Source organism: Corvus moneduloides, chromosome 26, assembly GCF_009650955.1.
Source record: "Corvus moneduloides isolate bCorMon1 chromosome 26, bCorMon1.pri, whole genome shotgun sequence".
Classification (NCBI taxonomy): domain Eukaryota; kingdom Metazoa; phylum Chordata; class Aves; order Passeriformes; family Corvidae; genus Corvus; species Corvus moneduloides.
Window position 1 is genome coordinate 3,047,500 of NC_045501.1, and position 14,650 is coordinate 3,062,149.

A 14,650-nucleotide genomic window follows, 5' to 3' on the forward strand; every position below is an offset into this window, starting at 1 on the left:
CCATGAAATGGAGGGGTCCTGGAGTGGGGCTGGTTCCCAAAGCAGGGATGTGCTCAGCTCAGACCTGACCAGGATGCTCCAGGGCACAAAGAGGGCAGAGAAGGCTCTAGGGCACCTCCAGTGCCTCAAACGATCCAGCACAGCCAGTTCCACATGACCCGCATGAACAATCCCCTTAATCCTGCTCTGACACAGAAATAATCTCTCCCTCATGGCCTCACCAGAGCACAAACCCTGGAATGATCCTGTTCTCCATGGTAGTGCAGAGGGCTAGGGGTGCAAGTGCTGGGGTGGGATCCACTGGGGCCCTGTGTGCAGAGCATGTCATTGTCACCAGCCAGTGCTCCCAGCCTCATACACCCATCCACCCCTTGCCCTGCAGAGCCTGGGACCTGCAGCCCCCAGCCCCAGCTCCAGCCCAGTCACCTCCAGAAGCACTCGCAGGGGCCCCCACTGCAGCCCCAGACACCCTGGGCTGAGAGCAACCAAAGCAGGGCCCCAGTGCAGCCGTGTCCTCCCACGCTGGCACCAGCATTTCCTTTACACAAGTGGAGGAGACCTAGGCATGTCTCTGGGGCACAGAAAGCAACCACGGGATGGGACACGGCGATTGCCCCCTGCGTGCCCCGGGAAGAGCCCTGCAGGCCCCGCTAAGGGGCAGCTGCCCACGCGTGCCGGGCAGGTGCCGGCAGCACTGGAGCTGGTTCGCACCGAGCAAACCGCAGCTGCGGCAGCGGGGCTGCGTTTCGCTGACGGAGGCCCCAGTTCCCGGAGCGGGGTCAGGCGGGTGCCACAGGCAGAGCCAAGCTCACACCCCAGAGCACGTCGCTTCAGGGCCTTTATTTTGGAGAAAGTTAAAGCCTGTAGATACAGCAATAAAATATACAAAAAATAAAATTTTTTACAGTATTGAATGCTGCCCTGGGCTCCAAGGACTGTGGCTGGAGGCAGCTGTGGCAAGCGAGCACAGGGGCAAAGGGCCCTCATCCCCTCTGAGCATCCCCAGGGCCAGCCAAGGACCTCCCATCCTGTTCCAAACACAGCTTGGAGGGGCTTGCCCAGACCCCACAGCCATGGGGATCCTCCCCCCGCCCTATGGTTCCCTGCCCACCAGCTGTGATGCAACTTGGGGGGGGCAGCTCTCCCACTGCCTCCCCCACCCCTCCACTGCTCATCCGTATCTGTGTGCCCACTGCATGGAAAGGGCAGGAGGGCTCCCCCAACTTTGTTAAGTGCAGGACCACAACCATCACCCCCCCCCCCCCCCAAAAGTCAGGACACCTGCCTTTCACAACACCCATGTGACTGTCCTGCATTGCCCTGCAGCAGGTTCTTCTCCTCACATGCACCTGCTCCCTTCAACTCTTGCCCCTTCCCACCTTAACTGTGAGGGCCAACCTCCAACAGAAATCCACATGAAGCCCCCGAGAAGCTGCAGACCCCATGCCTGGCTTCTCACAACCCAGAGAGAAAGGGACAGGCCAGGTGCCCCACTGTCAGCCATGCTGGTTCCACCAATTCCCCAGGGTCTAACTGGTCTAATTCAGCACAGTGCTGGAAGCAAGACCATGCTCCCAGCACCAGCCTGGCCACAGGGAAGCCAGAGCAGCCCCTGTGGCTTCACCCAGCTCCCAAAATGGGCCACAGCTGCAAACACTGCTTACACGCAGGTGCCAGCACTGGGTAGCAGCACTGCCCTACCCCAGGGACACCAGCCATCCCAAGAGGAGCCCGGGCTGCTGGCATTGGCCAGACCGCTGTGCCCGAAGCAGGAAGCTGAGGACAAGCACAAGCAGCTCCCGAACCGCTGGGCTCCCAGCAAACCCAGGCTGCGTCCAGCAGGGGCGGTGCCTGCTGAGTCCAGGGAGCGAGCATCTGGATACATCCCCCTGCAGCTCCAAACCCTGTGCTGGTCATCCTGGCCAAAAACAGGACCAGGCGGGTGCAGAGAGGGGACCCACCCCAGCACCCTGCAAGCTCTAGGAGGTGCTGGGAGCAGCAGGGCAGACCCTGCCACATGGCCAATCCCCTCTGCAATTCCAGACTTGTAGGGTCTTGTGGGTTTGGGTGCAGGCAGTCAGGGCAGCAGCTTCCAGCAGCGGGACCGGGGCTGTGGAAGCGTTTGTAGGAACTGTGGCTGCAATCGGAGGCAAATAGGCACTTGAATGAGCAAAAATAATAAAAAACTGTTATGGAAGGAAATAGAAAAAGGTTCATCCCCCTCCCCCAGAGATGAGTGGCACCACCCCAGAGAGGGGCTGCTCTGTTGGGTCAGGTGAGGACCGGACCCATTCAGGGACCCTGGCCCCCAGCTGTTCCCGAGGGCAGGCCCAGAGCAGCTGCAGCCGAGTGGGACAAATCCAGGGGAGCGCTCTGGAGGTGGGAAGGCTGAGCCCGGGGAGGGCCCCGTGCGCCGGCGCAGCCCCTCACATGGGCGAGGACGCACACTCTGGGGTCAGCTCCATGTCGAAGGTCAGCGACTCTGCGGGCAGACACAGCCAGGGTTACGGGGCCCGCACGTGGCCGCAGCCAGGGCCCCCGGGAGCCCCCCCTGACTCACCAAACTGCCCGCCCGCGTTGCTCTCTGCGCCCTCGCTGCTGTTGCCGAACTGCATGAGCGAGTCCAGGGTGCGCGGGGACATGGGCAGGTCGATGGTGTTGCTGAAGGAGGTGCTGTCCGAGGGAAAGCACAGAAACCTCCGGAGTCAGGGCCTGGCCAGAGCTCTCTAACATCCCCTCTACCCGCTGAGGGCCCCCCAGGCACGGCCCAGCAGCCCCCAGAGCTCTCCAGAGGAAAGGGGCCCCGGAGGGGAAGAACAGGGCTGTGGTTTGGGCAGCAACCGGAGCCTGGCTCAGCCCCCACCATCACCTCAGGCTGGGAACCCCACAGTAACCAAGCAAAGCTCAGAGGTGGAAAGAAAGGAAGGAAGGAAACCTCTCCCTCAAGCAAGGCTGAGCACACAAACACCCCTCCAAGCACTGACAGACACCCCCCAGGAACACTCACGGGGTGACACAGATGAACTTGGTCTTCAGGTATGGAGCAGCACCTGCAAGGAGGGAGGAGCTTCGTCATCAGCCACCTAAGGACGAATCCTTCTCTCCACTCCCTGGAGCACAGGCAGTACCCACCCTCTGCCCATACCCCATGGGACCCCATGGCTGGTCCCACACTGTGGCTGTGCACTCCAGGGATGGCACAGGGTCCTGTCTGGTGACAGCCAGTGCTATCCCCGGAGCCACTCTGTGACAAAGGAGCCACAGAAAGTCAACGACTACCTGAGTCCGTCGCTTCCGAGTGTTCCTGGCTCTCGGAGCGGCAGTACTTTCCAAACGCCTCCTCCTTGGGGATGTCTGGGTACAGGTACACCAGTGGGGACACCAGGATGTTGGTGGCATCCATGATTTTGTTAGCCCCATGATGATCTCCGCAAACGACATGTTGTTCAGCTGCTGCTTGGTGTAAGGCTCCACCGACTGGATCTGCGTTTTCCCTGTGCAAGGAAGGAGAACTTTGGCATAGGACAAAAACAGAACTGCCCTCGGACACTCCCAGAGTGGTAGGGACAAGATGGGCCTGGGGCAGTGATCAGGTGTACTAGGCACTCAGCAGACCACAGGGCAGGACTGGGACCTGACTGGGTTCAGTGCCATAGGAAACTGCATCCGTGGGCAGCACGTGGGCACGGACACCCAGAAGGTAAAGACCAGCAAAGGGCAGCCAGGCTCAGAAGTTAACCCAGGCAGACAGCTTGTTGGGACAAGGACAAAGGACAAGCGCTTATCAGAGGGTCCAAGCCCCCCTTTGGAACCCGGAATGCCAAGCCAGGCACCCAGGGCAGCGAGGGTAGAGCTCGTACCACTGATGTCCTTCTCCACCCACGTGAAGGTGATGCCACCCTCCTTGCTGCTCTCACTGAAGCGCAGCAGAAAGGTCCCCGGGGGCTTGGTGCTCAGGATGGCTCGCTCCCGCTCCTTGCTGATGAACCCCATGATGTACCTGGGCAGGAGGAAGCAAGCACAACAAATGCGGGTCAGGGCACAGGAGCAGCTCCTCCAGGATGTGAGCCCTGCCAGCTCTGCTCAACAGCAGGACTCAGCCTGGCCACTGACATTTTATGGATTCCCAGGCAAGTTTTCACTCTGAACCAGCAAAAAGTATCCCAGTAGAGTACACCTGCACATGGACAAGGCACCCCATGCCATCAGGATGGAACCTGTGGGACCCCTTCCAAGGCCCAGCCTAACCACGGGCTCTGGGCTGGCACTCACCCTTCATTCCACAGCGCCAGGATGTACTTCTTCACCAAATCAATGATGTTGTCCAGCCAGACCCAGAAGGAGAAGCCTTTGCCAGCCATGTTCTCCTGAGGAAAAGGCAGAGAGGCTGCTAGCACACCTTGGAAGAAGGGAACAGCCAAGGGAAGTTGCTCAGGGAAGAGAGGAAATTGTACCTTGCAGAACTTGGCCCAGGTGATCTGACAGCCAGAGTAATTCACGCCTGGTCCTGGCAGAGAAAAAGAACACAACCATTTAAATAGAATTGTTCTTCCAAAGACACCATTTCCAGGGTTTGTGTCATTTGGGAGAAAACCAAGCAACTGAAAATTACAGCTCTCAGGCCAAAAACGGGCCTCACTCTTGGATGACATGTAGAGGTGGGGAGTCACTCCAAGGGACAAGAGGGATGGGCAGGACACCACCCCACGTCACCCAGCACTTACCCAGCAGTTTTTCTGCCAGCGTGGTCAGCTGCTCAATGCTGAGGCCGCGCTTCGTGGTGGAGGAGAACTGCCAGCTCAGCACCTCTGCCACCTGGTCCCAGGTCCCAATGGGTGGCTTGGTGAAGAAGTTCACGTTCTGCACGAGGGAACACACAGCCCTGAGTGGGACATGGGACAGGAGAAGGGCCAGGTCCTGCCTCAGCCTCGCTCCCCGGCCTCTGTTTCCCTCTCTCACCGTGACACCCCCATCCTGACACCTGCCCTGCTGCCTCCCCAAGCCAGCCCTACCTTGGGGTTGTTGGTCAGCATGTTGTACCACAGGATGGACGCCCAGGCATTGGGCATCTGGCAGATGTTGGAGATGACCACCACAGGCAGCGAGTGGGTCTGCAAAGAGAGGATGTGACCGTGGGCTGGGACAACTCCCAGGGCTCCTCTTCCCCCAGGCCCGTGGTGGCAGAAGACAGTGACCCATGCCTCACCTCCAGGTCGATCTTCAGCCCCTGGTGATACACCTCTGTCTCAAAAGTGATGAGGTGCAGCTCCTCAGTGACTATCAGCGAGGCCTGAGGCAGAAGGGGACACCATGAGCACTACAAGACACCCACCCTCAGCCCAACACGTGACCACGAGGCCCGGCACATCTGCTCGGGGCGGGCCTGGTGCGCTGCCATTGCGCCAGTCGGTGCCAGTGGATCCCCCACCTCAGGGCTAGGCTCCTGCATCCCCTCCCATCTCAGCTGCCCCTGTCAATGGCCAGTCCCCCTCCCAGGGCCCCCTACACTCACGTCGCAGTTGGCTCGGCCTCCATTCCCACAGCGCTGCTCCCGCAGGGTCTGCAGAGAGAGGGACAGGCTGAAGCAGCACCACAACGACACGTGGCCGTACAGGAGCAGCCCAGGAGCTCATGGTACCCACCAGGTGCTTGAACTCTGCTGAGAGGCTGCCATTGTTTGACTCCTCCATGTTCATGACCTTGGTGTTGGTCCCCAGGATGTTAAACTTCCGGGACCTGGGAAGAGGAAAGAGTGTGGCTGACAGGGCTGTCTTGGAGTGAATGTGTGGGAGAATGTTTGCCAGGAGTAAAAGCAGAAACAAGAAAAAATGACCAAAGCAAACAGTGCACTTACCCCCTAAGTGCTGCAACATCCCCAGAGTCCCTAGGAAACAGGAAAGAGACACCAGGTCATGGCAGTGGCCTTCCCACCCTGATGCAGACAAGCTGGTGTGTGGTGCTAGCTGTATTCCAGTATAAGTCCAATGAGCCCCACAGGCTTTTCTCCCACATGGGGATGAACCCTCGGGATTCAGCGCCACCCTGCACCCTCCCCTTCAACTGGGGGCCACGCTGGCCCTCAGTGTGGAGATGGAGCCCAATCCAAGGGCAGCAGGAATCAGTCCCATCCCAGTAAGCCCACCCAGTGCCACTGGAAGGGAAGCACAGGACTCACTTGTCAATGCAGACTTTGATTTTCAGCTGATAGTTCAGCTCTGGAAACTTGACCAATAATCTGCAAGAGTCAGGAGACACAGAACATGAACATCCTGTGCACAGAAGCACCTCCTGTTCCACAGGGCACCTGGCACAGCCAGCAGCATGGATCAGCTTCTCCGGTGGCCCTGGGCACAGCTTCACACAGGCCCAGGACATGTTAGCCCTGACACCTGTCCTCAGAACCAGGGAGGTGCTGATGCTCCCCTGAGCATCCTGAGGAGCTCGGTTGGCCTGCTGACTGCCCACACCAGGCTCTCAACAAACACCCTCCACACTACTCCGGGCCAGATTTGGGAGAGGGCAAGGGAGCTCCAGGCAGAGTCCAGTGTCAGAGCAGCCTCCCTCCATGGAAGCTGGCAGGGAATATGGCCCAGCTGAGCAGCAGCTGGCCAGAGATGCACTGATGCTTCCCACTCCCACAAGGGGATTTACCAGAACCCAGCTGCCTCCAGGAACATGGTGGATCCCCAGCCAGCCCTGCACTGAGTCATGTGGGCGGCACTCCAGCCTGCTGGGATCATCCCTCTGGGATCTATCCTGCTGGTATCCATCCCTTCCCAGCACCAGAGCTCCCCAGATAAGCCAGGGGCCGCATTTGCAGCAGCATCTTCAGAGAGCGATCCCAGCTGCCCTCCCTGCACAGCTCCCTCCCTCACCCGTGGGGACGGTGACCCACCTGACTTTGGTGGTGAACTGCACGCCTGTCTTGATGACGAGGGGCCGGTCGGGGTGCATGGGCATGCAGGGCTGCCTCTCCACGACAAAAGCGCTGCAGGAACAGCACAGGGACCACAGTCAGACCTCCCTGCCCACCCTCCACCCATGGCCATAACCAGGACTGCCTGTGGCTCCCGCCTGCCTTCAGCACCTTTTCATCAGGTTCCTGAACAGCTCCACAATCCGCTCCTCCAGCATGGGCCGGTGCTGGACAATTGGGTCACCCTTATAGGATACTTTTTGCTGCAGTTCTTCCAACTTCTTGATCTGTTGCCGGGTCTGTAGCTGCGATTCAGCAAGAGAGGTTATCCTAGGGGAGCAGGGAGAACCAGCATTAGCTCTGGCTGCCAAGCCCACACCGTCCAGCCTGCAGAGCCCTCCTCCTCCCATGCAAGAAGATGCTCTCCATGCCAAACCAGCCAAGAACTGAGTGTGTCTGTGGCTCCAAGCCCAGAGCATTTTTCTAGGCCATGCATTACAAACAAAACCTGCACGTGCCCAGGTGACACCAGGGCCAGAAACTTTTCAGCAGCCTCAGAATCCCCCAGGCACTGGGACACCATTCCAGCACTGTGCCCACCATCGTGGCTCAGGCTATGTTGACATGTGCAGGCATCAGAAACCGTTTTGCAAGAACATTTCCAGAGACCAAGAGCTCATCTCCACAGCAGGTGTATGAGTGCCACTGCTCTGGGGACTGACACAGTCCCAGCCAGCTCTCACCAGTTCTCAAGCCGGTCCAGACAGATATTTGGTGGGCCACCGATGCAGGCAATCTGCTGCCGCCTCTTCCAGTCTGCCAGTTCCTCATCTGCCAGCATCTTCTGCACATATTCCATGGCTGACAGCAGCCCAGCCAGCTCGCTCACTATGCCCTGCCAAGAGAGAAAGCAGAACCTTCAGCACCCTGTGACTTCCCCCACGGACCCACAAGTTTCACATTCAAAGACAAGGAAGAAGTCACATAGGGCTGTGCTTGCTGCACTGCTCCTGGTTCTGGCCATGCAGGAACTACCAAACTGCGACCCTGAAGAAGAGGGATCTGCACCCGGGGGAATCTGGACGGCCAGCTGCCCCACTTACCCTGCGCATCTGGTCCAGCGCCGTCAGCATTTGCTCCAGCTGCTGCATCTTCTGCCGGGTCACCGACTGGTTGTTCCCGTTCAGGTCCTGCATGTCTGTGCAGAGCCACACACATGGACTCTTCCCACCTCTCCAAGTGCCACAACAACACAACACTTCCCGGCAAAGTGCAGGCACCCTGAAAGCGCCCTATAGCCAAGCAGGAATCTGGCACAGCATCCAAGCACCTCCGTGGCTCTGCTGCACCCACAGAGGCCAATCCCTCCCCACCCCACTGCTGTGCTTACAGCAAAGCTCAGTTCAGCTCCCTCAAGGGCAGCATCAGTGGTAGAAACAAAAGACCAGGTTTCTCTAATTGCCATGCAAATGCCCTGAGCCTGAGCACATTCCCGCTGGGAGTGGAGGCTGAAACACCTCTCCAGCAAGTTTCCTTGCTGGAACACACTGTGGTTTGCAAATGGTAATGAGCTGTCATTACCTCCTTGGCTTTTCAAAGTCTTGTAGTTAAAATCGAAATCATCCTGGAGATTCTCCACCACTTTCATCTTCTGCTCCAGATCCTGCAAGGCAAGAGATGTGGTTTCACTCAAAGCATTCAAGAACTGTGGTGGGGAAAGCAGAAGGTGCCCAGGAAGACACATACCTGCACCCTCTTCCTGACATCCTGCAGGTGCTGCTCCAGCATCTGCTGCTTCTCTGTCACCACAGCTGCTGTTGGATGTGTTGCCTGTCCCCCTTGCTGCAGAGGGGACAAGAAGGACATTAGGACAGGGCTGTAGCCTGGGGATGCTCCCTCCCAGCCTGAGGAGGTTCTTCACCCCATCCCTAACACACACTGGGGCAACCAGCTGCTCACTTCAGCATCAGCTCCAGGATGGCACAGGGTCAGGGAGAGAAGAGATGGGGGCACCCAGCTCGCCACACCAGCCAGAACACCCAGGCTGTGTCCTGGCTGTCGGGAATCAGGATGGAGGCCCTGGGATACCTGGCCACTGACCTGGGCTGCAGTGGCAGCAGTCTGGAGGAGCCGGGACTCTTCCCAGAGGCAGCGAGCCACGATGCGGGCTATTTCCATTGGCTTCTCCAAGTATCTGCTCTGTAAAGGGTGGAAAAACCCACGGTCAGCAGGCACAAGGCAACCCCTAGGATCTCCACATCCTTGAGGGCTGTGGATGGTGAGCTGTGCCAAGGAATTGCTTGGACTCTCACCAGCTTCCCCACCATGCCTACCCCTGCCAAGCTGGCACTTCCCACCTCACCTGCAGGAACTGCTTGATGCGGCGCAGGTTGTGCTGGTAGAGGACATTGGACTCCTGCAGAAAGCGGCTGTACTGCTGGTCGATCTCCCCCAGCAGGTTGTGGAACACCAGCGTGGCGTGCGACTCCTTGCTGGCAGCGTATGCCCTGTACAAGGGAGGGAGAGAGCCCTGAGTGCCTGGCACAGGGGGCTCTGCTCACATCCACCATCCCCTGTGCAGCTTACAGAATCACACAGTCATTTAGGTTGGAAAAGACTCTAAGATCGAGTCCAACTCGTGACCGATCACCATCAAGTAGACCAGAGCACCAGGCAGATGGTGCACACCAGCACCTCATGTGTGTGAGCACGTCCCACATGCTTATGGATGGGATCCAGGTATCAGCGCTCTGTGTCAGCCCCGTTTACAACAGAGGTCAGTGTTAGCCAGCCCTGGATGGGGACATCCTCCTGCTTCAGAGCTGCCTCTTCTCCCAGTCCGGGGTCTAACACAGTGCACAGAGTCCCACTCCATGCATAGTCCTGCTTCCCTCAATGCCACATGAGCCCCAGGGAGGAAGGTCAGTCCCACCACACCGAGGGCCCAGGGAAAGTGACAGAGCTCCTCCAGCCCACTCGGACCCCTGCGGGTGGGTGTTCCGAGCAAAGTCCCCTCGCTGGCGTTTCACAAGGCCTTACCAGTCCTGGCTTTCAATCCAGGGGGCCAGGAACTGTCGGAGCTCCATGGGGAAGCTGTCACTGTAGAGCTGGTGGAGCTGCTCCAGGTACCGCGTGTCGAGCTGCTGTAGCTGGTTCCACTGCGCCATCCTGGCCAGCTCCGGAGACCTGCCAGGATGGGCACACACGTGGCTCAGAGCTGGCTCCCAGTGGGCTCCTGGCTCCCTCCTGCCAGGACCCAGCTGTGACCCCTCTGAAAAAGGCTGAGGGGCCAGAATCAGAGGCAGCCAGGGCACAAGCCCAGGGCACAGTGCTCCAGGATAGCTGGCACAGGCAGGCTGGTCACTGGCAATAGGTACGAATGAGGCTTTAATTTGGTCTCACAGGCACCCCTGGTCGGCCCTGCTGGGAGGCAGGGAAGTGGCTGTGGAGCTTACAGTAAGTGCAGAAGGCGGAGACTGCCAGGAAACTACAGAAACAAGGAAGGAGCAATTTTCAAGTTCATGACTTGTATCAATGGAAATCAAACTGACGCTAACGAGGGAACTCCAGCTGTGCTGGAAAACGAAGGCAGAGCTCTGCGTGACACCAGCAGTCACTTCCCTAAAGAAAGCGGTTTGCTTTTCCCACAGGTCCCTGCGCTGAGTGATGCAGCATCACTGCATATCCTGCTCTCCCGGGAGACACTTTCCCCATTTGTCTGGGTGGGAGGAAGGAAAGGTGGAACATCATCTGTGAGCTGAGGCACCGGGAGGGGACAGACATTGGCACTGACATGGGAGTTAGAGAGGTTTTTAGAACTTCACAGCACTGAACAGCCCCAAAGGCAGGAGCAGCAGGACAATAACCTTGAACTACAACCCTCTGGTGCAATCCTCAGGGAGGTCCACATGAACCAAACCTGCTTTCAATGGAGCAACGAGTGAAGACGAAAGGAGAGAGCCAGTGGCCATGCAAGGTTCTGCAGACAACAGACTCCTTCAGCTCTGGAGTCAGACCTGGCTGCAGACCAAGGGCTGGACTGTGAGCCATGGGCCAGGGCTGCGTGTGGGGCAGCACAGAGGAGCCCCCATTCCACAGGGCGCTCAGCTCTTTGTGGCCAGTTCTCAGCTGTAGCGGCTTGGGGAATGCTCCCCCTTGCCCCAGCAGTTGCAGGGTCCCAGCCCTTCCACTCGGTCCTGGAGGCCACTCCTGCAGCATGAGTGGTGCTGCTGCTGGGGGGGAAAACCCAACAAATGCACAGGCCAGGCAAGAGCGAAAGCCCACCAGCCCCACAGGGAGTGCCCCGCCGGGATGGTGAGCTCAGCTGCCTCGCTTCCTATTGCGCCATGCACCAGGGGCGGGGGGGCTGCACCAGCCCCTCCGGAAACAGCAGCAGCTGCTGCCCCAGCCCAGCTGCTGCCAGAGAAGTGTTTCCAGCTCTGAGCCGAGGACAGTGCTGCAGCACCATGGCACAGGAGGCAGTTACCTGGGCAGTGCCTCGTGCCAAGTGGCTCACGGGCCATCAGGCTGCAGAAACTGAACCAGACGCCACATCTGGACCCATGATCCAAGCAGATGTTCCAACTAAAAGCCACAATCTCGGCATTTCAGGGCAGTGCTGGAGTCACAATCTGAGAGCACCAAAGGGCCAAGAGCAAAGCTCCCAGGCTGCCACGCGGCAGCAGCACTTGGACAGGACTCAGCCACTTCCCGCTGCCACAAACAGCTGCAGGACAAGCCAGCTTGCAGCACTAAATTCCAGCTCTTCCCGGCATCCACACAAGGCATTCTGACATTCCTGGAGGAAAAGGGTCGTTAAGACACTCCTTACTGCAGCAGGCACCACGACCAGGGAAATTCTAAACCTGCCAGCCCTGGAACCCCACGCAGGAGCCTCTACCTGGCCAGCCCCACCAACGGGAAGCCTCCCTTGCCTGGGTTAAAGATCTGAGGGTTGAACCTTTCTGATTCCGCCGGGCTTGCCCATCTCTGCGGTTTGCCTCTCCTCCGTCTCTGGAATGGAGCCAGAGAGCAGCCAACATGGCCAGGACCAACAGAGCATGATGCAAGCTCGGGGGTAAACATGCTGTCCAGAGCTCAGAGGAGAGCTGCTAAAAGTAGCTCAAGAGCTAAAGTTCATCTGTCTTTATCTCCCTGCAAGGGCAGAGCACAAGAGTCGGGCCCAGCTGCGCCATGTCACCAGCAGCCTGGGACAGCTCTGCGCACTCCAACCACCTTGCTCAAAATGCCCTGCAACTGCTTTCTGTCTGCCTTCTCATCTCTGGGACACACCTGGGAACACCCTTCACGTGTGCCCCCACAACAAGCAATGAGTCCTAGGGAGTCACTGGAAAGGGCCTTAGAAGGACCCCGGGACTCTGTGCCCCTTGCAGTGACATGAGTAGGATGAAGCTCAGTCACTGCCAGAGTTGCACAGGCCACATCATCACGGTGTCATCACAGGGTCATGACAGATGCCATCAACAACACTTCACAGAGTCCCTGCACCAGGCACCCTACACCAGCACCAGGCACCTCGCTGCCCTCTCTTCCACACAACCATCAACAGCCCGATGGAAAACTGTTCAACACAGCAGCCATTTGCTCCGGCAGCACAAGGGCCCATTTGGAAAGGCTGCTAGAAGAATTTGGCTCTGCTCCTCTGGAGCGATTTCAAAGCCAGGCTTGGAGGTGGAAAACAGTGATGCAGAGATTTGCAACAGGAGGAGGGAGATGGCAACCTCACAGTCATGGCATGAGTTTCTTTCACCCCACATACCACAGTTCCTCATCACAGCTCTCCATAGTCCATCCCAGCGGAACTCCCACTGCAGGAGCTGCGAGTGACACTGTCACCATCCACCCCGGGGCAGGGGACACCCAGCCCACACCCCTCCTGTCTGCCGTCACCGCCCCTCCAGCAGCTCCACAGGAAGCAGAAGACTGGAGGAGTGACAGTGACAGCGATCACCTTCAGGGTGGAAGCGGGGTCTGCTCCCCGATGTGCACACCAGGCAGGGCCAGTCCCTGCAGGTGCGAAGGGAGTGGGCCCAGGGCAGCCCACCCTCCCAGTTCTCCCCGCAGCGCCAGTCTCGTGGCTGTGTCCCTCCGACAGGAATGCGGGGGTGTCCCATGGCCCGTGGGACAGGAGCCACCCACACACAGGGCAGCAGCGCAGTGCCGGGAGCCGGGGGGGCAAGAGCAGCGGGCAGCACTGTCAGCTCCCGCAGAGCTCTCGGGCTCGTTCTGCCGAGCTGCAGAACTCCACTGCTCTGCTCGGCCACCACCCGTCACACCAAGCACCCACGGGGACAGTAAGCGAGGCAAGGCCCGGTCCGGGCAGGAGGCCCCGAGCTGCTGCTGCTGCAGTCCAAGAGGCATGTGACAGCCGGGAGCTCGCAGCTCCACAGATCCCAGCCGGGTCTTCCAGCCCCGGTGTGCCCGCGCCACCCTTTCGGCTCCCAGCCCTGGTTCTGAGTCCTGGCATCAGCATAATGCCAGGAGCGCAGGGACAAGCCGCACCAGCCCGTGCCTCGTTCCGCACGGGAACGCCGAAACCAGGGCACCGTGCCAGCCTCGGCCCATGCCCAGCTGGACCCGGGCGGGCCGCACCTCCTCCGGCCCTGCCGGTCCCGGCGCTTTTTGCTCTCCGAGAAGCCGGTTCGGGCTCTGCCCCTGTGCCGGGCCGTGTGCGGTGCGAGCCCGGAAGACCGACCCGGGCAGCACAGACCGACCCCGCTCCGCACCGAGGCGCGGACCTCCAGTGACGGGGGAGCCGGGACAGGCCCCCCCCCGCGTCATCCCGCGATGCCGGCCCCGCTCCCGCCCCGGCCCCAAACCGGCCCGGGGGACACCGGCTCCCGGCGACGAGCAACGCCCGCGCGCCTCCCGCGCTCACCGGCGGTCCCGGCGGGCGGGGCGGCGACTCCCGGTGACGGCGACGATCTCGTCCGGCTGCGCCGAGGGACCGGACCTGCTGCGGCCCGGCCCTACCTCTCCGTGACGTCATCATCCCACTGCCAATGGCGACTCGGTGCTCCCGCGACCCCGCCCCGGCCGGCCTCCGACAGCCAATCAGCGCGGCCGTCGTGCGCCGCGTCACAGCGCTCGGCGGAGGGGGCTGCCCCCCCGGCTATTCCCGGATGGCGCCGCCTCCCGCCGCAGGGGTGCGCTGGGCAGAGGCGGTGCAGGGGGCCGGGGGGGGGGGGAGGCTACCGGGAACAGCCGTGCGGGAAACCCAGCTGAGTTCCGGGCAGCGCCGTGACGTCACGCGGTCGCCGCCGCCGCAGCCTCTTAAAGGCGCTGCGCCGCCCGGGGCCGGGCCGTGTGCCGCGCCGGGAGCAGCGCCCCCGCGTGGGGAAACGGGGAAACGGGGATCGGCCCCGCGGGGCAAATGGGGATGGTCCCTGTGGGGCGGTGGGGATGGATCCCTGTGGGGCTGTGGGGATCGGTCCCTGTGGGGCTGGATCCCTGTGGGGCGGTGGGGATGGGTCCCTGTGGGGCGGTGGGGATGGATCCCATAGGGCTGTGGGGATGGATCCCATAGGGCTGTGGGGATCGGTCCCTGTGGGGCTGGATCCCTGTGGGGCGGTGGGGATGGGTCCCTGTGGGGCTGTGGGGATCGGTCCCTGTGGGGCTGGATCCCTGTGGGGCGGTGGGGATGGATCCCATAGGGCTGTGGGGATGGATCCCATAGGGCTGTGGGGATCGGTCCCTGTGGGGATGGGTCCCTGT

General features: G+C 60.3%; 1 protein-coding gene across 1 annotated transcript; it reads right to left on the bottom strand.

Annotated features, from left to right (window-relative positions):
- Positions 1 to 821: 821 nt before the first annotated feature.
- Positions 822 to 13,920, bottom strand: STAT3 (signal transducer and activator of transcription 3). The gene is given in 25 exon segments (XM_032091560.1): positions 822 to 2,482; positions 2,561 to 2,673; positions 3,008 to 3,050; positions 3,280 to 3,409; positions 3,412 to 3,494; positions 3,861 to 4,000; positions 4,273 to 4,367; positions 4,455 to 4,507; positions 4,725 to 4,860; positions 5,013 to 5,111; positions 5,207 to 5,290; positions 5,513 to 5,560; positions 5,643 to 5,736; positions 5,855 to 5,884; positions 6,176 to 6,235; positions 6,896 to 6,988; positions 7,088 to 7,246; positions 7,660 to 7,811; positions 8,020 to 8,114; positions 8,498 to 8,579; positions 8,663 to 8,758; positions 9,017 to 9,115; positions 9,279 to 9,423; positions 9,956 to 10,102; positions 13,815 to 13,920. Coding segments are annotated over 24 exon segments (2,313 nt in total). The 5' UTR covers positions 10,084 to 10,102; positions 13,815 to 13,920; the 3' UTR covers positions 822 to 2,426.
- Between the last annotated feature and the right edge of the window lie 730 nt (positions 13,921 to 14,650).